The following is a 24,771-nucleotide window of genomic DNA, read 5'->3' on the forward strand; positions in this document are numbered from 1 at the left end:
TTATTATAATCGTTAGCGTCTTTCAACGTTATTTACATCTTGTATTGGGAGTAGTTGAATGATTCTATCTTCGGTCTTGGTTTAAAGTAATAAAACTGCCAAGTGTCTAATAAGATCATTTTGTGAACGCGCGATCTAACGTAAGTAACAATTAATCGCTGTTCCTGTTGTTGGACACACAGTGCATGTTCTTCCATTGGATGAGGGGGCACGGGTGGCCCAGTCGTCTAAGGCGCCGCGTCCCTTGGGCACGCCAGAAACCTATGATTGTGGGCTCGAATCCCGGTTCGCCCCAATTATGTTTCCAGGTTTGTCAGCACCATACCCGTGCTCGTGGGTTTCACCGAAGTAGTAAACGTCTGTGACCTGCATCCATTCTTGATTTCCTCCCACATTAAGCTGACACGCCGTGATATAACTTGAATAATGTTACAAGCGGAGTTAAACCCAACACACTCACTCACTCACTCACTCACTCCATTGGATGACAAAGCGGGACATTGGTCTGATTGTGTTTTTGCTTGTAAGGTAAACATTTTACAAGTTTCCATAGGGGTGACATACCTTATTGACAAATAGGTATATACTTGAAAACTCATTGATCGAAGTTTAAATGTCTTCGTCATATTAAATTATCGAACAACATTTGGGGAAACAGGTTGGAAAATGAATAAACGATATATATAGGAAATCACGTATTCAGGGAATTTGCATTTGTTATTCTCAAACGATTTTGTTTTATCCATTATTAATTTTCAGGGGCGGTCGGGTAGCCTAGTGGTTAAAGCGTTCGCTTGTTATGCCGAAGACCTGGGTTCGATTCCCGACATGGGTACAATGCGTGAAGCCCACTTCTGGTGTCTCCCGCCGTGATATTACTGGAATATTTCTAAAAGTGGTGTAAAACCATACTCACTCACTATTAATTTTCACAACTGGGTGAAGGTTTAAGATATTGCTATTCTTATTCATATAAAGGTGAACACCCTAAACTGTGCACCTGGATACTGACAGTGCTTTCATTGTACACAGAGTACTGACGTGCTGCGTATTGACGTAACGGTTTTTGGGCGTCCAGAGCGAGGCTAATACAGTTACTAAATGTATTGCCGTTCCTGGTCCTCGTTGTCAATTACGCCAAGACATTGCCACTCGCCTTGTCCGCCGCGGCTCGGCTCCGTCAAGGAGTGATTGGTCTAACGACACTTACTCCAAGTTGTCTCTATCAGCATTCACACACGCTTAAAAAGAAACGCAACACCAGGTTTATACTCACCTAGTTTTACTTACTCTCAGCCCATCTATCAATACAGGACAGGATCAGACCGGCCAGACTCGTCACTAAATAGGGAAAACTTAGAACGATCGAGATTCGACTCGATCGATTGCAAACCGCAATCTTCTCTGCTAAACCTCTGCTCATGTTGAAGGTATCATTTTATAATGTTCGGGCCTGGCCTGTCTTTGTCACATGTCACAATACCTCATTTCGATTCATTAAAGGTTAGATCTGACCATGAACTCATGTGTGTCGTAATCGGAAAGAATACAGAAGCCTACGTGCAAGATTGCTCATCTCTCTATTGATTTTGTGACACGCATCCGGAAGCTCCAAATGAAATATACCTTGTTTCATTAACTAATGGCCGATAGGCAGGAACCAGTCCAATGATAATTAGGAAATGTCCAGAATACACTTGTGATAAATGTGAAATGTCTTTTATCTATTGATCCCTTTCAAACTAAAAGTTCTGTCACAAACTATGTCTAATGCAACTCCTCATTGCAGCTATAACGGTTTTATTTGTTACCATTTTCTAATGTTTTTTGGATGCATTTTTAACCCTATAACAGTAACTGGAACAAGCCGTATCCCCCCATCCGGACATCATTTGGTATCCATTCTTCTATGTCCCAACTGGGGGTATGGGTCGACCCGTTAGAATCTGTCAATATGCAACTAGAGTTCCCGACAGTAACACTGCAGTGTTCTGTATGATTTGTTCACACATTATCAGAACCTTATAGTGTGAATTGATTGGCAAAATCATTAGAACGGATCACACTCACCGTACATACTATTCAACTTTTGAAAGGTATAGCGGTATATTAATTACATTACTCAGAGGATTGGACGGTGTACATAGATTTATCATACAACGGGTAGGTTTCTCGGCAGGATAAAGCCAACGGATAAATAGAGGTTATCACGCGAGTGTGTTTGGGGATGGTAAATATCCTGCATTAGGAATAAACATTGTATTTAGCGAGCCTTGGCCGTGTTTGAACTACTTTCGGTTTATGTTGTTTCAGTGAACTTGCATCAGCCGGACAGGAAACCGTAACGGTTTGTTTAATCTTACTGTGCATACGGAAAAAACCCAAATACATGTGTACATATAGTGCCAAGCCTCTATCGACACATACAAAGTCTCTATGCACAAAAATGCACGGCGTAGATGTATATGGGGATCACACAACATTGTTGCATTTTTTAATTGAAGATTTTCGGATGTTACCAGTGACTTCACCTATATCGGTCATTAATGGTTACATTACCTCTGTCACAGTCTCTTTCCAAAATACTAACCATTATACTGTTATATCTCTACTTACGTTATCTAACAATCGGCCTTTGTCAGTCATGTTATGACAATATCAAAATTGTACTAGACTCTCGGCTGAATCAGAAAGTTCAACACCAAGGGTAAAATATAAGTGGAAAGATGATGATAGAGATGAAGTGCGAAACTGATTAGAAGCACCAACCTTCTGAGAAATGCTGAAAGAAATTAATATTATAGTATATGTAAGTACTGATACTACTGGTGCGGAATATATAAAGAGTATGTGGTGCACCGTGGAAATGTTCATCTTCACAGGTATAAAACAAAAATAATAAACAGCAGACGTTGTTTGATTCGGGCGTTATATCTATTTTTTTGGGTGTTCTGGTCACTTTAATTCCTTGTTATTTGAATGGCAAACAGATGATTTAAGCATATTTGTCATTTGAAGCAGCAATCATTCCGAAATATAGTTTCTAGCTAGTTATGCAAGGCTGCAATGGAAGGAAGGGTGTTATATTTTCGTGATTAAGAAAGAGATTTTCATGTTTAAAACTACCTGATTATCTATTAAGTGATATTACTGAATGTGAAGTTTCAAAATCGATAGAAAAGCTATCTTAGTTCCATATTTAACTATTTTGTTCAGTCAGATATCGATTACAGGCATATTTCCCACAGCCGGACCACAGATTTGATTGGCCACTATCCAATAATTAGAGGTATCACACTGTTATCAGTCCTTAATTAGAGATTAGATCAATTTGTTGAAACAAGGACTATGGTTGAAGAATACCACGGCGGTTTTAGAAAGGGATATTCTACTGCAGATAATATTAATATCCTCCAATCACCTGTCCACAAATATATGACTCGGGGAAAGGGTACATTCGAAAAACATTGATCTTTTAAAAAATGTTGTTATGTTTTATTGTAAATTGGAGTACAGGGAAAGTTTTGTTAGATTATTAAAATATGTATAATATTTTTATTAAGAGTATGTATGATAGTGTGAAATTGTCAAAGGAAGTGATAAGAAACTATCAGAATATTTCATATGTTCTTCTTATGTCCATATGTGAAGCCCATTTACAGAGCCCCCCTCCGTGATATTTCTGGAATATTGCTAAAAGCGGCGTAAAACCATACTCACTCACTCTTCTGATGTCCGCCAGGGATGTACTCTCAGTCCATTACTGTTTTCAATTTTCATTTAACACTGCAAAAGAAACTCGAAACTTGCTATATACCTATTCGGTAACATGGGGAATGGAAATTGATATGGATAAAAAATGTTAGATATTTAAAAGTGGTGGCCGTCTCTCGATTCCTGAAAAATGGTTTTATAATGATAATGCCAAGACTATTGTCAATACCTATAAATGTCCAGATTTAATTATTGTCTGGACTAGAACACCTTAGAACCTATCGGAACAAGATAGTACAGCCCTTATTTCTTTTAAAGTAACGAAATAGGAAGTTACAGTAACCCGCTGTGGTTTTACAGCGCGAGAATCAATCGAACATGTGCATACACATTTGTAAATTTCTTTTAAATATAAGTCATACATTTGGTGAATGTAGTACAACCCTCTTTATGTTATATATCGTATAAGGTGCTTAAGTATTGGTCACCCATAATGACACTGCAACCAAATATTTATACACATTAGTGTTATTTAATGTTTAAAAGAAACAACTGGGCAACAAATATTAAGGCTTTACTCTTTGGTTATAGATTCGGAATAGTATGACTGTCACAAGCGGTGGGAGATGTAAGATAATTTCTAAATGTATTCAAACAAATGTTGAATCATTGTTTTCCTCCACAAGATGGGCGTGGTACACATGAAAAACATTAGAACTGTATTCTTCTTTTGAATCGTAGCTTAAATGTGAATTATTCTGGTAAATATTAATAACCTACACTTCAGAAGGGTATTTAGTAAATTTCGAAGTGGCTTTAATTCACCCCGAATACAGAAATCTCGTAGAGGTCTTTGTGCCATACGGTCGATCGGGTAGCCTAGTGGTTAAAGTGTTCGCTCGTCACGCCTAAGACCCGGGTTCGATTCCCGACATGGGCACAATGTGTGAAGCCAATTTCTGGTGTCCCCCAACGTGATATTGCTGGAATATTGCTAAAAGCGGCGTAAAACCATACTCACTCAAACTCACTTTGTGCCATAAATGATCCCGAAGTCATGTGTTCCGTATGTTTAGTACCTGATTCGGAATACCTTGGATCTACTCAATTGCCCACTGTACGAAAGCGAACGTAAAAAGTTAACTTGTGTAAGAAATAATAATAACGTTGATATCGTGCGTTATTTATTCTTATAAAGAGGAAACCAAGTTTTAAAAAATCAACAGTTGTGTATAATATATTCCATTCCAGAGGAGATATGTGAAAGATGTATATCCCTCTGTATTAGTAATATTGTTTGAAAAATATCTATAACGCCTCACACATGGGAAAGTATGTAAACACATGAGAAATGTCAATTAATATCGGCCCTTGGTTATACATTTAGCTCTTTGTTCACGTAGTTCCATATAAACTGTGTTAAGGTGAGATGAGGTGAAGTGGGGTTTAACGTCGCGTCCAAGATTATTGTACTTATATAGCGAGTGCATGTACGTGTGTGTGTTTGTGTGGCTGCTTGTACTAGTCCGGACTGATGCCGATTTATAGTGCTAGCTCACTGAGATATCATGTCGCAGTTTAACATGAATACCCCACTCAGACACAGTATAATGACTCCGAGCCGACCAGTCCTTGTTTTAGCCCCTTAATGCCGAGCGCCAGACAGGGTAACAACAAGTACCATCTTTTAACGTCTTTTGGTATGAGGATCGAAGCCAGGACCTTCCGCTCTCTGGGCGGACGCTCTACCACTAGGCCACGGAGGCGGTCTCTGTATTAAGGGACAACGACACTTGGCATACATGTAATAATGTCACATACACGCACTCTCTCTTTCTCTCACACACACTAGTCACCAGAAATGCAATGAGTAATGCAGTATACAATTATCTCATGGTAGTTTGTCATTAGACTCGTGAGATATGTATTCCACTCCAAGCACAAGGTCACTAGTAACATTGTAGCCACGCGAGACACATATTTATATGTAGAAAATGATAATACAAGATATACCAGAAAGAATGAAAATACCCATCGGGATACCTCATAGTGAAACAATACAATAATAAAACGAATTCAAAGACCTTGACTAGGGAAAGACCACGTGCAGCATGTACACATCTGAAGTCATGGCATGTAAGATTAAACACACTTTCATCACTTGTCCGCAGTGGTTCAGTGGGAGGACAGTGGGTTACAATATTAAACATGACATGTGAGTTTGCAAGTTCTATTCATGTTAAGGAATGTTTATGTAAACAAATTGTGACTTTTGACCCGTCAAAAGTCAACAGTAGATGCATACTAAATGGATATTTAATCTTGGTGATGTAACACTACTGTGGAGAGGTGTTCTTCAAATTGTTGATAAACATCAAAAGCAGACGAGATCTGTGAAATCCGGCATTCAGATAGCATAATGGAGGATGCCCTGGATTCAACTATCTTAACTTCCTTCGAGGTTTATCAACAAACTTGAGGCCCCGTAAAACAGTCGGATGACGCCACTACAGGTTTAAAAAATATCTTCGTCATACCACAAAGAGATTATTGCCGAACAGGTTTAGACTGGTTTCCACGTACAACGCAAGCTGGATGGTGTGTGGTTTATTTGTTTAGGGTATAAACATGTATACATTTGGATATCCTAAAAGTAAACATATAACAACACAATGACTGACCCCATTTAGTGATAACATTGACACATAATAATATGATAACTGAAAGTGAATTGCCGAACCCCTACTTTTCCAAACATCAGAATCCGCGCAAGTTTCTGTGTATATTTAAAAAAAACACAGAGGGCAGTTTGTTTGTCTATTCAGCTTGATCTATAGCTAGATACCAGTTGCACAACCCACGGGTGATATGCACCAAATGATAAACGATTTGCACTTGTTTCCTTTATTTGATGTAGGAATGGGCGTGTTGCGAGTGGAAAGCCCTGTTAAACTTCCTGGTCGAACAGCCCACATTCTTGTCGCAGCCTCAGAGGTTGGTTGTTGGTCAACAACGTAGGTAAGTACCTGCTGGTTTTTGATATCTCACGTCCTCTGTTCTCATCGTTTTAGTGCAGAAGATGGGTAAACGTGATAGTTCCATATCATAGGATGACATTTATTCTCCATGAAACCGGGTCACTATGACAACACTTCTCGGGACACATTCCGTACTGTTTGCCCTGAGTATCCCGGATGGATAGGTCAAATGAGGGGTAATGTATTTTCCGCATGGTATTATTACTGCTATATTATGACGAATATGTAAAGGGAAATCTGTGATTGATAGCGATTCATATAGTCAAGTCAAGTGAGTATGGTTTTACCCTGCTTTAAGCAATATCCCAGGAATATCACGGCCGGGGACACTATAAAAGGGCTCAACATATTTTATCCATGAACGAATATAACATGGGTATTTTAAGGTGACTAGCATACACTTTTACCACTTGGTACAATTTGTTTCGAGATAGGGGTCACCCGGACTCCCCTGAAAACACCATAAATGTACTGTCACATGTGAGAGAGTTGAGGTTGAACGCCACCGCAATTCAAATTAGAAGTGGTATCATTGGGCCGTCGGTGATAGAATTTTTTTGTACGGGCACCATGGGTGGATGAGTGAGAGAATGATGTTTAAGGTCAACTATTATTATCCCAACTATTCTATGGTGACCTGTAAATAATCGAGTTCATTCCCCATTAGCTTGCTCTTTCGACATGCAGGGTTACAACGTGGTGGCACGTTGTCCTGTGCACAGCTCACAGGTCGCATATCAGATGAAGATAAACAACGTCGGTCCCAGAGAGTAGCTGGATGAGGGACTGCTGAGTGTTTCCAGGACTTCTTTTGTCCTGCCCCCCCCCCCCCCCCCCCACTGAAGCACATGCAGCACATGCAGCACATGTAGCACATGCAGCACATGCAGCACATGTGGTGTCTCCGAAGGCATGTGACTTTGTTCGAATTCACCCAGAAGTGAATGGACACTCGGTAGAATGAGGTGGTAAAGTGGCTGTCAACCTTCTAGCGCCTTACAGGCTGCTTCGGTTATATAGGCTCAGGCTGGTGAGGCCCAGCATCAGATCAGGGCCCTTGCCCCTTTTCCCGGAAAGCGCTGCCTAGTCAAACTCACCCAGAACCTTATGGAGAATGTGAAGACTCCCAAACACACTACCTTCTGTATTACCCAGATTGTCAGAAGAGCTGCATTCCTGGTAGCAAACCCGGGTACCTTCCCAATTTCAGTCAACAGATTGGAAGGTACCAAACCTAAGGCACCGATAACAATTGGGATAACAATTTATCATTTTCGATGACGCCCTCTACATATTCTGGGTCGTACCATGGATGGACCTCTTTGTCAAAACCGCAAGCATGGCGAAGACGGAAATATAATGATCGAGCTACACCATCATGTCGTGATACTGTGTTTGTGCCAAAGCTGGGCATCCACTGCTAATGTGTTGGACTGTCTCATAAAATTCACTGTGACACCACTTCTGATCCCATACACTGATTATAAATCTGTGATTAGATCTTACATCCATGGTCTAATGCAAAAGAAGTGGGACACTCAAGTAGGTATAAATAAATTACATGAACTTAAACCAATTATTGGCTACACCTACTTGGGTTGTCAGTCCAGATTTGAAGAGGTCATAATACGACGATGTCGTATTGGCCATAGCAAGTATTCTCATGAATATATATTAAAAGGTGAGGATCCTCCATTCTGCATCTCTTGTGATGAAAGAATCACGGTCAAGCATGTCCTGCTTGACTGTGTTGATTTTTCCATCACAAGGGAAAAATATTTCAAATCATCATCAATGACGGATCTTTTTAATATAATCAATTCTCATTTAATTATAGGCTTTTTGAAAGAAATTGAACTTATTGATAAATTTTGAATTGTATTAATAGCTATATTTTATATTGGTAATGTATAATATGTAACTTAGATTGTAAGTGGCTATATCCTCAAAGGGGGTTGAAGTAGCGTTAAATTATTGTCCCCCTGAGAGGATATGTAAGACCACATCATTCAAAGTACATTTATGCTTACATCGGTTTTAAACGTAGTATATATGTTACTTTAACTGTTGGCTAAATTGCATCCCGGGCAGCTGAAGGGTTGGTGTAAATCCTGCTGGGGAACCGTGCAGTTAGCAAAAGTAATGTAAGTCCCCACGGCCCTTAGTGAGGTGGCCTAACTTTGGTTGCTGGTGATCTATAGCCCATTTTTATATTGTATTGTTGAATGAAAATGTATTCTTTTAACTGTTCTCAACTAGTTTTAAAATCGAAACTGTGATACTCTAGTTATCTTATTGTCCATCTTTGACAGCTTTTTAATTAAATCAAAATATGATAACTATAACTGTTTCGTCACGATATGGCTGAAATATTGCCGATGTGACGTTACATTTCACTCACTCACTCATTAAATTCATTACATAATCTCAATCATATTTACATTTTGATACAAAATCACACATTGACGGTTTCGAGTGGGAAGTGACTGGTCCTGAGCAGCAAACAGAAAACCTTCTGTTTCACTTTTCAGGCCAGCCAACTTCATCCAAGCGAAGGACTCTGCAGGGTTGCTGAATTTCTCAACACACTAGCCTCTCCTTGAAACTCTGAGTCTGTGCCGACTTGATATGGCACTTCTCTTGGTTGACACTCATTTCTGTACCATCTAGCAGTACAGAGCCATCAACAAAATCAACACTGATTATGTCCCACATCCTTGGCTCGTTTACGAAAACTGTTTTCATCATGAGTGTTGACATGCTTCAAGAGGATCATCAGACAAATAAATGTGTGTAAAAGAGCACAAAAAAATTCTATCATGAAGAGCCCCAACGTTAATCAAACCACGCCCTCCCATTATGATTGGTAAATATGAGCGATTGAGGGAAGAGCGAGGGTGGTGGGATCTATTGTCTGACCTGATTCTTTGTGTGAGGGTGGCAATACCCTGAATTTCTTGTTTCGTCCAAACAACAACACCAAAATGATATGAAAGGACTGGAACAGCATAAGTATTTGTGGCTTTAAGTTTATGGCGAGCGCTCAGCTCTGAACTCGAGATTTTCTTAAGTCTACATTTGTACTCAGCCTGATGTTTATCCTTGATATGGGCATTCTGGAGTTTGTCCCTCATCTGCAATTATTATTATTATTACTTAGTCGTCTTCGTCCCGGGGGTCACCATGTGGCTACAAGGCAGGAAGCCTAGTTCAGGATACATTGAATGTAGAAAAATATATTTAGAGTAGACACCTGACACTACTTAATGCTATTCACTTCCGTCTCCCTCAAGCTGTACATTTCAAAACGATTTCAACGCATGACAAGCGGCACCCATTAAGTCATGCCATGTGTGCAGTCACGACAAGGAAGTATCATGTTATTCTTGTCAACATCGGGATGGAAACGCTGCCAATAACAAATATAATCATAGGGAATGACATCCTGAAAGGATAATTACCTTGTCGCTCCGATGAACCTGCCGACTTCATGAGGCGACTGTGCTATGGAATGAGTCATTGTCTGGCTCCAGTTGCAGACGACGTCACATGACACACCTTGATTAAAGTTACATAGCTAATCGTAATCGTTTACATTTAAAAGAGTATGTTGATAAAAGCGACAAAACACTCGATCCCGTTGGTCGCCTCTCACGTCAAGCATGGATTGCTGAAGACCTATTCTAACCCGGATCTTCACGGGTTGTGTTTATGAATCACTATCAAACAGGGTGCCCATGCTTGCCGTAAAAGACGACTATGCTTGACGTAAGAGGCGACAAACGGGATCGAGTGGTCAGGTTCGCTGATTGGTTGATGCATGTCATCGTACCCAAATGTCCTTCCATTCCTTGTTATCTTCCTGTATTTTCAGTTCACCATGGCATCTACAACTTCTGGTAAAGATACAACGTTGGACAAGGCTGAAGAATACCACACCGAAATAGCAGTACTTATGTCGCCTGTCATTATCATCCTGGGGATTATGATGCTGGTTGGATTCTTCGGAAACATCCTGGTGATATATATCTATGCTGTCAGGCTGAAGAGAAGTACCACGCACCTATTCATCATCGCCTTGGCTGTTGCTGACACTGTTGTGTGCACTGTGTGTATTCCAGTAGAAATCGTTGTAATCCGCTATCTCTACTCCTTCGACGTCCCATGGCTCTGCAGGGTGTTCCGTACGATTGTCCTGGCCTGTGTGATTAGTTCAATATCTGTTCTTGTATCCATAGCCGTGGACAGATACAAACGGGTATGCACTCCTTTCAAGTCTCAGATATCTTTGAAAACGGCTAAAATTGCAGTTGGTATTGGGTGTGTTATTGCTTTGATTCTTGCGTCACCCTCCATGGTTATTCTAGGCACGAAGACTGTAAACAGAACAGTGGTCGGCTACGCATGCGCCACGGATGACAGCATGATAAAGACTCCGTTTCCAGGGCTGTTTAATGGGATGCAACTTCTCATAGCCGTGCTTTCTATTTCCACTGTTACTTCCCTCTATGTCTTGATCCTGAAGAGAGTCCGAGCACAGAAGAGGTACAGAGAAGGAATGAGTCCTAAACATGTTGATAGCAAGGTGTGTTCAACCCAGTCTAGTGATGCGCCATATGAGACTGACACGTCAATTACGTCAACACAAGACATCACATTGCAATCACCACAGGGTAACATACCGACGAGTGAGAACACTGTGACATCATCATGCGACATCACGGTGACATTATCGAGTGAGTTACCGTCGGATGACGATACGATCCTGTCAAACGACAAGACGACATCCCCAATCAACAAAAATCCAAGACAACAAGATGCAAAAGTAAACTCTGCTCTGAAGAAAGGGACACACAAGACCACGTTTATGATGTTTATCATCACAGCTGTGTTCATTCTCAGCTTTATACCCCATCTGGCTCTGATGGCGACAAGAGCCGTGCAGAAACACACGTACGACCATCTGGATGGAGCACCATTGGCTCTGTATAACTTGTTCCTCAGGACATACTTCATCAATTCAGTGTCCAATCCCATCATATATGGTTTCATGAGTGACACATTCCGATCACAGGCAAAGATTGTATTTAAACGGATGTGTTTTAAGAAGTAATGCAAGTACGTGCGAAAATATTCGTTCGGCCGAACTATGTTGTTCACATTCTACATTATAAGTTTATATTTAGTTGTCTAATATATGTATGATATTTACCCATAGACTGTCAACAGATTAACATATCGTGACATCGTGTAACTGGGTAGAATTACGTACTAGTGCCGTCATGACCAAATCATGCCATAAGGGTTTACAAGACGTGCTGATGCCTTCATATACACGTCATGCTGTAAGTGGGTACATTGACGTACTCTTGATCCATGCCTACGTATCCATACTCGGTACAATGACGTACTCTTGACTCATACCCACGTCATGCTGTTAATGCGTACACTGACGTATTGGTCATCCATACCCACGTCATGCTGTATGTGGGTATAATGACCTACCAGTGCCATCATGACCATGCCATGTTATAAGGGTGTACATGGCCTACTGGTGCCTTCAAGCACGTGTAACGTTGTGACTGGGTACAATGACGTACTCTTGACCCATACTCACGTCATGCTGTTAATGCGTACACTGACGTATTGGTCATCCATGCCCACGTCATGCTGTATGTGGGTATAATGACCTACCAGTTCCAACATGACCATGTCGTGTTATAAGGGTGTACATGACCTACTGGTGCCTTCATGTAAACGTGATGCTGTAACGGGGTACAGTAACGTACTAATGCCGTCATTCCACGTCATACTGTAACGGGATACAATGACATACTTGTGCTGCCATGCCCACGTCATGCTATAAGGGGTTACACGACGAACTGATACCTTCAAGCACTCGTCATGCTGTGAGTGATTATAATGACGTACTCTTGACGTATTGGTCATCTATACCCACGTAATGCTGTAAGTGGGTACAATGGCGTACTAGTGCCGTCATGCGCTCTTCATGCTATAAGGGGTGATGATGCCTTCATATACACGTCATGCTGTAAGTGGGAACATTGACGTACTCTTGACCCATGCCTACGTATCCATACTCGGTACAATGACAAACTGACCCGTGAAGATCCGGAGTAGAATAGGTCTTCAGCAACCCATGCTTGCCGTAAACGACGATAATGTTTGTCGTAAGGGGTCGACTAACGGGACCGAGTGATCAGGCTCGCTGACTTGGTTAATGCATTCCATTGTATCCCAATTGCGTGGATCGATGCTCATGATGTCAATGACTGGATTGTGTGGTCCAGACTCGATTATTCACAGACAGCCGTCATATAGCTGGAATATTGCTGAGTTCGGCGTTAACAACAAACAAACAAACAACGACATACTGATGCCATCATGTACTTGTCATGGGGTAAAGTGATACAGTTGTGCCGCCATGAAAGGTGGAAATGAAGAGAGTTCTTCGGTTCTTTGACCATATTATACAAAATATATAAACTCGACATACATCTTTACTTCCAGGTGGGGCTCCTCGTTGGAGTAGGCCCTCAGCAACATGTGCTGGATCGAGATGGCGTTGTTCATTGCTCATACTATCAGTCACTGTACTGTCTGGTCCTGAGTTGATGATTGAGATGCATCAGTCATCTAGCTGGAATATTGCTGAGTGTGGTGTAAAAAGAACACATTTACAAACATATGCGGATAGATTAAATAGTAATCATTTAAAACAATACCTAGCCTTTGCATATTATTTGTATTTGAGCAAGACAGAGAGAACTTGTTTTGTCTCATTTACGAAATCAACATAGCATACTTTTCTCTTTTGCCAGTGTACACCAGGGTGTTGGAGTGCTTGGATAATATCATGTGTAAACGAGCAAGTAAAATTCAGATAAAATACATACTTACCATGACCAAACAAGGACTGTTGCTTATCAACACGTCACAAACATATCTGACATGGAAAGACAGTTTACACATTTTACTCCGCATGACACAGCATTTTACTCCGCAGCATTCAGTCATAACAGATAAGGGAGAAACATTTGTATTCAGGTAAACAAGCTCCCATACAAGCTCCCAGGGTTGTAGTGCACACATTTTACTTGTATTCACCATTGATCCTTCTTTGTGAACACAAATTAGACTATTAAACACAGGTATAATAGCTCCCATACAAGCTCCCAGGGTTGTAGTGCATACATTTTACTTGTATTCACCTTTGATCCTTCTTTGTGAACACAAATTAGACTATTAAACACAGGTATACTGGCTCCCATACAAGCTCCCAGGATATGTAGTGCACACATTTTACTTGTATTCACATTTGATCCTTCTTTGTGAACACAAATTAGACTATTAAACACAGGTATAATAGCTCCCATACATGCTCCCAGGGTTGTAGTGCATACATTTTACTTGTATTCACCTTTGATCCTTCTTTGTGAACACAAATTAGACTATTAAACACAGGTATAATAGCTCCCATACATGCTCCCAGGGTTGTAGTGCATACATTTTACTTGTATTCACCTTTGATCCTTCTTTGTGAACACAAATTAGACTATTAAACACAGGTATAATAGCTCCCATACATGCTCCCAGGGTTGTAGTGCATACATTTTACTTGTATTCACCTTTGATCCTTCTTTGTGAACACAAATTAGACGATTAAATCCAGGTATACAAGCTCCCAGAATATGTAGTACATACTTTTACTTGACAGACAGACAGACAACTTTATTCGGTACATCAGGCCATAATACAATGGAAATATACTGAATATATATTTGCATGCTGAGTAGATTTAATAATGATTTACCGTTCCACACTGTGTTTCCTTTCGATGTTCATGACTTGGGAGAGAAATTTACTTAAGCCTTTTATAATTTGTTCGTTTTCAGCTGACATAAGTCTTATAAAATTCTCAATAGAGGGAGGGGTAACGAGACGCTTGGGAAAAGAACTTCTTCTTTTTTTTGCTGTGGAATACTGGTCACAAATTATAAGAACATGGAATTCATCTTCAACATGGTTATGTCCCTTTGAGAAACAGAAAGTGCAGACACGTTCATTATATGGGATGTTGGTGTGACGCCCCAGTTCAACAGCAAGTCTGACATTGGAAAGAAGACATATCCACATTTAGTAATGACTTGAACTGTGCGTAGTAATTGCATTTCGTTGATGATGTCTGGGAAAAGTGCCAATTTTGAGTGAGGCAGTCGTAAAATCTTCGTTTAAAATCTGTAAAAATCTTAATTTTACTTGTATTCACCTTTGATCCTTCTTTGTGAACATAAATTAGACGATAAAACCCCATTTCACATCACCTCTCCTTATTGTCATCAAAGCAAGGAGGGTATAATGACGTGTATATAAAGTGCTGGATGAGGAATATTTCATCCTGGGATTTTGTATATATAATTTGAGGAAGTATCAAATTTCTGTTGCTGGATCTAGTTATCGTGTGAAGTGTAGTGTTTGCATTCCAGTGGAGATCGTCTCTATACCATATATGTACCATTTGTTACTGTATTGTTCTCTTACCTCTGTACAAATCATGGTAACTTTGTTTGTTATTACGCCGCACTCAGCAATATATCAGCTATATGACGGCGGTATGTAAATAATCGAGTCTGGACCACACAATCCTGTGATTGACATCATGAACATCGATCCACGCAATTGGGATACGATGACATGCATCAACCAAGTCAGCGAGCCTGACCTCCCAATCCCGTTAGTCGCCTCTTACGACAGCCTAGTCGGCTTTTACGGCAAGCATGGGTTGCTGAAGTCCTATTGCAGTGGGCTGATATGCAGACCATTGCGTCTTTCTGCAGCTCTTGTCGTTCCCACACCACCATAGACTATACTAGGAAAACGGACTGTACTTCTACCAAATTCTCATATCACTGGCTGTACCTGTGCAACCATTGATGGCATGATTACCACAAACTGTCCGTTTGTGTACGCTGGATTTAAGATATTAATATATGTACCAATAAATTCCGTTTTTACTGTCAAATTTAGTTATGACACATGGTAACAAGTATTTGTTTGAAAGTATTTTCCTGCTTTTGCAGCCTTTCTGAGTGCACTGTGATCCAAACAATGTAAGGGAGAGAACTCTTCCATGTGCTGAATTCTAAATCCTCACCTTCGACTTAATAGAAACGTATAGTGCTGCGGAATTTGTAGAAACTTATATTACAATGGTATTAAAAAACGCAAGCATCAAGACATAACTTGATTATTCCGCTTTTGGGTCAGACAGTCAGCGATTAGATGATTGTTCATACCACAAATCCACAATAATAATGCTCACCCAAATATCTTCTGCCTCAAACAAACTTACCTCCCGAAATACAAACTTGCATTAAATCTCAGAATCTCCCCTTTTCAGATTTCTAAACTGCCTGCAACACTGGTTAAATAATAAGTTCAGTTGCTTTCATAATCCCAAACCAACGAATCATCCATAAAATTGTAAGCCGAAGTCGACTACCATAAAACATAAAACTACCATAAAACATTAAAATGAGTCCCCGTAAGCTGCGGCCAGTTCAGCTCGGTAGCCACATGCTCAAACTGCTGAACAAGTCTACTTTGGAGCTAGGCCCCCTATTCTCATTGTCTTGACTGCCTGCCGTAGCATTCTTAACGTCTCGTTGTCTTGAGTATAAACTCATCGTCAATACCTAACTTCTCACACTTCCTTTTCCATCTTTCTGGCTCTCTCTTAAACTCCCTTGTCTCTCTTTCTGGCTCTCTCTTAAACTCCCTTGTCTCTCCTTCTGGCTCTCTCTTAAACTCCCTTGTCTCTCCTTCTGGCTCTCTCTTTAACTTCCTTTTCTCTCTTTCTGGCTCTCTCTTTAACTTCCTTTTCTCTCTTTCTGATTCTCTCTTAAACTCCCTTTTCTCTTTTCCTGGCTCTCTATTTAACCCCCTATTCTCTCTTCCTGGCTCTCTATCTAACTCCCTTTTCTCTTTTCCTGGCTCTCTATTTAACTCCCTTTTCTCTTTTCCTGTCTCTCTATCTAACTCCCTTTTCTCTTTTCCTGTCTCTCTATCTAACTCCCTTTCTCTTTTCCTGTCTCTCTATCTAACTCCCTTTTCTCTTTTCCTGTCTCTCTATCTAACTCCCTTTTCTCTTTTCCTGGCTCTCTATTTAACTCCCTTTTCTCTTTTCCTGGCTCTCTATTTAACCCCTTTTTCTCTTTATATGATTCTCTAACAGTCTTTTTCATGTCTAGGTCCTCATTTAACCAAAGTCCAAGGTATCATTAAGATTCAGTATAATCCACTTTAAACCGTTTTACTTACGGTTAGCACAGACTGTAGTTAGGCTCGAGATTATATAACAAAGAGGACAAAATAGTTGTCTGTCCCGCTTGATCTATAGCTAGCTACCTTTTGCACAACCCAAGGTGATATTCACCGTACAATATACAAGTTACACTTGTTTCCTTTATTTAATGTGAAACTACGCGTGTTGCAAGTGATAAAAAGTGAAGCGCTGTTAAACTTCCTGGTCGAGAGGCCCACATTCCTTGCCGCAGTCTCTGAGGTTGGATGTATGTCAACAACGTAGGTAAGTGCCTGCTGGTTTGTGATATCTCATGTCCCCTGTTCCCTTTGTTTTAGTGTAGAGGATGGGTAAACGTGATAGTTCTACATCATAGGATGACATTTATTCTTCATGAAACCGGGTCACTATGACAACACTTCTCGGGACACACCCGTACTGTTTGCCCTGATTATCCAGGGTGAATATGGCAAATGTGGAATAATGTATTTTTCCGCAGTGGTATGAATTCGACTATATTATGACGCATTTGGTCAGAAAGGACAGTGATCGATAGAGATTCATGTCGTGGGATACGTCGTTTTACGCCGCTTTTAGCAACATTCCAGGAATACCACTGCCGATGTAGTTGGCTTAACTCAATCCCCAGCTCAAACCACTCTACAGTGACTTGCAATTGGGTCCTAGGCTGAGATCACTCTTGAGTGTTTTGAGCCTAGGCTGTGATCACTTAGGCTCAGAGCACTTCACTCTCGGTAGCTCAAATCACTCCCTGTGCTCAAATCATTCCCACTGTACTATTTCAAATGGCAATTGTTGATTGTATTAATTGTTGCTATTATTATTTCATTTTAAATGTTATACTAATTATGTGTCTTCATATATATTTTTTTGTGCTTTATATGAAATACCTTCCCTTTCTCACACCCACACACATTTCATCCACGTGGGAATTGAAAGCGAGCATGAAAAGGAAAGGAAAAACACCTGTTCTACATACTGCACACGCCCGAGGGCCTGAGCTCCTGGTGTTCCGACCATCCATCACGTGACACTAAGCATTGCATACCTGTATATCCAGCCCCTTCACTATGACAATACAGGGAAACCCGCGCTAGAAATAGAGCAGTGGTCGAGTGAGCAGTAACTGGATAAAGATGGTGTAAATAAGTAGATCAACCTTGCTGTATCAAAAGAAGTCATCGGACTAGCGTGGATGAATTTAACAATGTATTATTCAAACGAGGTCGGCTATGTCAAAGGTAAAATTAGTCCATGAACCTGATTCTCCATGTTGACTAAATATAAAATCATGAAATTATATTCGTGTAGTAGATATCTGTAAAAAGCGTCATCTTCTCTTCATTTATCTCAGCAACATGCCAGCGCAAGGTTGGAAAGGTTTAATCCGAAAATACAGCCTCCTTTTCGGGTCCGTCAAAACTGTTTATGGTGAAAAAGGAAGGCAAAAGGTTGATACCGCATTACACCACCCTAAAGACGCTGGCCTCACAAGATGTTTATTCACTGCAACGACCTCTACATTACAAGTTTACATGTAATAGAACGGTGGTTTCAGGTATGAATGATCGGTGGGATGTTGCCTTAGCAGATGCATCTAACCTGGCCTCTTACAATGATGGTGTCAAGTATCTACCGATAGTAATCGATGTATTCACAAGGTATGAAAAGGAAGACCCATGACTTCGTGCTTAGGGGAATATTTACAACTGCTTCGATGCCTAATATTATCAGATCACCGGATAAGGGTCGTGAATTTTACAATAAAACGGTGAAAGGATATTTACAAAGTAAGGGAATTACGTATTATGTGACCCAGAATGAAACTAAGGCTGACTATGCATGTAGAGCGGGTAATTCGCATTCTCAAAACAGCAATGTAACGATTTCAGTTACAAACAAACGTATCATTACTTGGATGTACTACACGATCTGCTGACAGACTATAATCACAGGCCACACAGATCAGGAAACCCATATAACATGTTTTGGTAACTTTGGGGTTATAAATTACGAATCAATTTAGCGAGGACACTAGCCTAGCGGGATCAGTTTCCAAATTACCATAGCTGTGCTTGTAGACATCTGCGGCTTGGAACCTTTTCCTAAAATTAAAACAGTTGGATTTGGCCAAAATGTGCCAGTATTGTGACTTTGTTTCGCTGTGTGTACATCTGACCGAACTTCGTAACGTTATGACAAGACAGACTATAAACAAACGGGACGTCTCATAGACTAGGGTAAGAGTAGCTTCCCTTTGATAAAGGGCAGTAATTCTAGAGGCCAGACCGATGGATTCCCGCGAAAGGCAAGTAGAAACATTTGTGAGGCAGTTGTTGTTTTGCCCATATGTAGTTACACCACTGAAGAAGAAACATGTTTCAGTTAGAACTATGTTTCAGTTAGAACTATATTGACTGTTGTCACTGTACAACTGAAACATCACTTACCTTCAGACGTAAAATTTATTAATGCGCACATTCCAGGGAAACTTGCAATATGTTTAGGTAATGTTTGTGAAAAATGGGAAGAGATTGTTCGAACTCAAAATTAGAGAATGACATTATATGATAAAGTGGTTGTCATGCTTGTGTGTTTGGGGATGGTAAATATCCTGTATTAGGAATAAACACTCTATTTAACCTCTATTTATCATGTGAAAGATATGACAGACGACCCGGTTCAAGGCAGTGTTTATGAAAACGAAATGGCGAGAATTAATCTCTGCTGATAGTATGTGGGATCACCATTCTGTCCACACTGTGTTAAGGGATTCTCTAGAAGGGATGATGTGATTAGACAATAAGGAAAGTACTCATCTGATGTCACATACACCACCAACACAACGACAGCGACCACCACCACCGCCACCACCACCACTACTACCACTGCAACTACCGATAATTGAAGGAATACTTTTCATTTGTGTACTCTGACAGGATTCTGGCAGGAAGGAATAATTGTATTGGACGTTTGGCTTTAATAAGCAGAAGTATCGAAGATCAAGTGTTTCCTTCATAAATGAATGAGTGAGTGAGTATGGTTTTACGTCATTTTTAGAAAACATTCCAGCAACATAACGCGGGGGAACACCAGAAATGGGCTTCACACATTGTACCCATGTCGATAATCGAACCCGGGTCTTCGGCGTGACGAGTGAAAGCTTTAACACTAGGCTACCCGACCGCCCCCTTCTTAAATGACAGCAGATGTCTTTATGAGGTCATCAAAGTATGAGAAGGTTCAGTGTGACCAGAATGATGACTGTGCCACAGTCGTGGCGACATTTGACTGGAAGGAGGCTTTCAACAGGCTGTTCCGACCCATCCCGGGGATGACCAAGTACCAACACTTCAGGATGTCTTCAGCTGAAACCAGGTGTGGTATCTGTACGGGACTCCCCTAGCAGTAATGAAGTGAGATTTACAAGGGTTGCGGCAAGTAACAATGATAGAGCCATTATCCCACCACAAGGACTCTCCCATGAGCGTAGATGGTATTTTCGTGATCAGACCTGGTAACACTGCAATGAAATATCATTTCAAGATCTATTTTTTTTTGTCCAAAACCAGATTAACCAAAGCCCCAAAAGAAAAAAAGATTAAAAGTGAAGCGTCACAGATTTACAGATTTAATGCACTATGAGCATTGATTCAATCATGTAAGATTTTCACGAGACCCAAGGCTTTACTTCCTTGGGAATGTATTATTGAAAAAAGATGATACAGTTTGTGTAATCACTGATAAAATAGTCATGGAGTGGGAGATAAGTATACTGTACGATGCATGACCCTACAAGTGAAACTTTAGAAAAATTGAAATGTCAAGATTATGAACATTATTAACATGTGATATTGTGTGATGAATGAATATGGTAAAAATATAAATATTGTCAAGGGTTTCTCTTTGATAATGTAAAATCTTGACCTCGAATCTTGTCTAAGGTGGGTAATGAAGTTGTTATTTTCACTCTAAGGCTGCGAATGACCTGACTGTACGTTCGTCCTCCCATTTGAAAGGTGAATTTCAAATATAAATAATAAGGACCAGAATAGTAAAGTAATTTTGTAGTTCCAGGCAAATATCACTATTTCAGTATTTTATGAAGAAACAGGTTTGACTGCTTGTTTGTATTATAAACAATTCACAAACGTTTTGATTCAATTGAACTCAATATGTACCATGAGTATTTTCATCTAACACATATGACTGCTGAGAGCTCTTTTCATAGGATTTCAGCTTATACGATCAGGATTGTCATGAAGCCTGAAAAATTGGTCTTTACAGAAAATGAATCATGTTTGTTTGCGAAATGTATTTTTGCATTCCTAAGATATGTTATTTTTAAAAATAAAATAAAGTCAAGTGTGATTTTTCACCCATAAGGTCCCTTATCTCATGGTGGTTCATAAATAGTGATGTTACCAGGTGATCGCGAAAAGGATTTTATCACTTTTCATTTGGATGTGGATGTATATCTGTCTCATATTTGTATACGTTCTATAGCCTCAGTAGTTCATGTCAAGAATTGTATCCCTACCACATTAAACATCCATACACACGAGATTCATATCGTCAATACAAAAATATACTTCCCAATTCCCTTAACCCCCATAACATGAAATTTACCTTATTTATAAAATACTGACAAAATGTTGTCCTTGTATCTAAAACCTGCACAAACATTCCATTCCTTGTTATCTTCCTATACTTTCAGTTCACCATGGCATTTACAACGCCTGGAAAATTTACAACGATGGACAAGGCTGAAGAATATCACACAGGAATAGCAGTACTTATGTCGCCTGTCATTATCATCCTGGGGATTATGATGCTGGTTGGATTCTTCGGAAACATCCTGGTGATATATATCTATGCTGTCAGGCTGAAGAGAAGTACCACGCACCTGTTCATCATCGCCTTGGCTGTTGCTGACACTGTTGTGTGCACTGTGTGTATTCCAGTAGAAATCGTTGTAATCCGCTATCTCTACTCCTTCGACGTCCCATGGCTCTGCAGGGTGTTCCGTACGATTGTCCTGGCCTGTGTGACGAGTTCAATATCTGTTCTTGTATCCATAGCCGTGGACCGATACAAACGGGTATGTACTCCTTTCAAGTCTCAGATATCTTTGAAAACGGCGAAAATTGCAGTTGGTATTGGGTGTGTTATTGCTTTGATTCTTGCGTCACCCTCCATGGTTATTCTAGGCAGAAAGACCGTAAACAGAACAGTGGTCGGTTATGCATGCTCCACGGATGACAGCATGGTAACGACTCCGTTTCCAGGGCTGTTTAATGGGATGCAACTTCTCATAGTCGTGCTTTCTGTTTCCACTGTTACTTCCCTCTATGCCTTGATTCTGAAGAGAGTCCGAGCACAGAAGAGGTACAGAGAAAGAATGAGCCCTAAACATGTTGATAGCAAGGTGTGTTCAACCCACTCTAGTGATGCTCCATATGAGACTGACACGTCAATTACGTCAACACAAGACAACACATTGCAGTCACCAAAGGGTAACATACCGACGAGTGAGAACACTGTGACATCATCACGCGACATCACGGTGACATTATCACAGAGCAAGTTACCGTCGGGTGACGATACGATCACGTCAAACAACGAGACATCGACACCCCAAATCAGCACAAATGCTATAGAACAAGATGCGAAAGTAAACTCTGCTCTGAAGAAGGGGGCGCACAAGACCACGTTTATGATGTTTATCATCACAGCTGTGTTCATTCTCAGCTTTATACCCCATCTGGCTCTGATGGCGACAAGAGCCGTGCAGAAACACACGTACGATCATCTGGAAGGAGCACCACTGGCTCTGTATAACATTTTCTTTAGGACATTCTTCATCAATTCAGTATCCAATCCCATCATATATGGTTTCATGAGTGACAAATTCCGATCACAGGCAAAGATTGTATTTAAACGGATGTGTTTTAAGAAGTAGTGCAATGTGAGCGAAATATTCTTACGGTCATCTTTGTTGTTCACATTCTACATTCAGTGTATAGCTAGTTGTTTAATATATGTATAACCTATAGTCAGTCAATAGAATAAAATATTGTGACATGTTGTAACTGGGTAGAATGACCTACAGGTGATCCATGACTTGGTCGTGCTCTAACGGGGTTTAATGACGTAAAGTTCCATCTCACCCATGTCTTGCTACAACGGGTTACAGTGGCCTACTATTGATCTATAACCACGTCATGCTTTAATGCTATAAAATGAAGTACTGGTCATCCATTCCCACGACATGCTGCCACAGTACAATGACCTACCAGTGCCATCATGACCATGTCGTGTTATAAGGGTGTACATGACGTACTGGTGCCTTCATGTACTCGTCATGCTGTAACGGGGTACAGTAACGCACTAATGCCGTCATGTCACGTCAAACTATAACGGGATAGAATGACATATTTGTGCTGCCATGACCACGTCATGCTATAACGGGTTACAAGACGTACTGATGCCTTCAAGCACACGTAATGTTGTGAGCGGATACAATGACGTACTCTTGACCCATACCCACGTCATGCTATTATTGCGTACATTGACGTATTGGTAATCCATACCCACGGAAGTGGGTACAATGGCGTACTAGTGCCGTCATGCGCTCGTCATGAGCTCGCCATGGTATAAGGGATTACATGACGTACTGATGCCTTCATGTAGCAGTGACATTTTGAGGGTATTTTAATGTCATAATTTGGTGTTTTTGTATATATCTATGTTACAAGTATTGGATGTAACATGGTGTTTCATATTTTATGGTTTAAAGGTAAAATATGAATAAAAATAATGTATAAGTCATAAAAAGGTTGTTAAAAATATTGATGGTTGGTGGCAGTATTCTAATGTTTGTGGTTTTAAGCGAAATGTCAATTAGATTGACATTTGATTTTTGAGTGTGTAGCAGTGACATTTTGAGGGTATTTTAATGTCATAATTTGGTGTCTTTGTATATATCTATTTTACAAGTATTGGATGTAACATGGTGTTTCATATTTTATGGTTTAAAGGTAAAATATGAATAAAAATAATGTATAAGTCATAAAAAGGTTGTTAAAAATATTGATGGTTGGTGGCAGTATTCTAATGTTTGTGGTTTTAAGCGAAATGTCAATTAGATTGACATTTGATTTTGTTTATCATTAGTTCCTATGAATTTCATTCATCTGAATGGTTATGACGTCAGAGTTATGTAAAGTATAATGCTGGATCAAGAGTATTGCCTCATTCTGGATCCAGGATGAAAGTTGTTTATCACCTGACCCTAATTCTTAACTTCTCATTGGCTAATTTAAAAAACTAAGATAGTCTTCTTTGCACCAATCTAACCAACTCACAATCACAGCACCGCACAGGCAACAACAAGGTGGCAGTAGGATTCAACAGGTCAGTTAACTACTTAAACACTAAATTATGTTTAGATTTATTATGTCTTTTACATGTTCATTAAGTATGTTGTTTCTTAGAAATAAATGTCATTTTGTATCTTGTTAAAACTGATAAGGTTAAAAAATGTATTTAAGTATCTAAAGTATCTGATGTTTTGTCAACTAAGTCAAACCTAAAGTCCATGTGGTTGTGTAGAAAGTTGCAACAAATGTTCTGATTAGAGTTAAAAATAGTTATTAAACGTCTGCTTTTGTC

The 24,771-nt window shown here is 40.0% G+C and overlaps 2 protein-coding genes across 3 annotated transcripts; both read left to right on the forward strand.

Moving 5' to 3' along the window:
* Positions 1-6,701: 6,701 nt before the first annotated feature.
* On the forward strand, positions 6,702-13,449 carry LOC139460145 (neuropeptide S receptor-like). The gene is made up of 2 exons (XM_071241698.1): positions 6,702-6,732; positions 10,627-13,449. The coding sequence occupies exon 2, from the start codon at positions 10,633-10,635 to the stop codon at positions 11,863-11,865; it is 1,233 nt and encodes a 410-aa protein (XP_071097799.1). The 5' UTR covers positions 6,702-6,732; positions 10,627-10,632; the 3' UTR covers positions 11,866-13,449.
* A 3,877-nt stretch (positions 13,450-17,326) lies between these two features.
* Positions 17,327-24,123, forward strand: LOC139460161 (neuropeptide S receptor-like). 2 transcript variants are annotated; one of them, XM_071241699.1, is made up of 3 exons: positions 17,327-17,361; positions 20,037-20,126; positions 21,815-24,123. In XM_071241699.1, exon 3 carries the CDS (start codon positions 21,821-21,823, stop codon positions 23,057-23,059), a length of 1,239 nt encoding a protein of 412 aa, XP_071097800.1. In that variant the 5' UTR covers positions 17,327-17,361; positions 20,037-20,126; positions 21,815-21,820; the 3' UTR covers positions 23,060-24,123. The 2 variants fall into 2 exon arrangements, with proteins under 2 accessions (XP_071097800.1, XP_071097801.1); XM_071241700.1 differs by lacking the exon at positions 20,037-20,126 and having other exon boundaries at positions 17,328-17,361.
* The last annotated feature ends 648 nt before the right edge of the window (positions 24,124-24,771 follow it).

This window comes from Haliotis cracherodii, unplaced genomic scaffold, assembly GCF_022045235.1.
Source record: "Haliotis cracherodii isolate W230 unplaced genomic scaffold, xgHalCrac1.p SCAF_1, whole genome shotgun sequence".
NCBI classification, from domain to species: Eukaryota; Metazoa; Mollusca; class Gastropoda; order Lepetellida; family Haliotidae; genus Haliotis; species Haliotis cracherodii.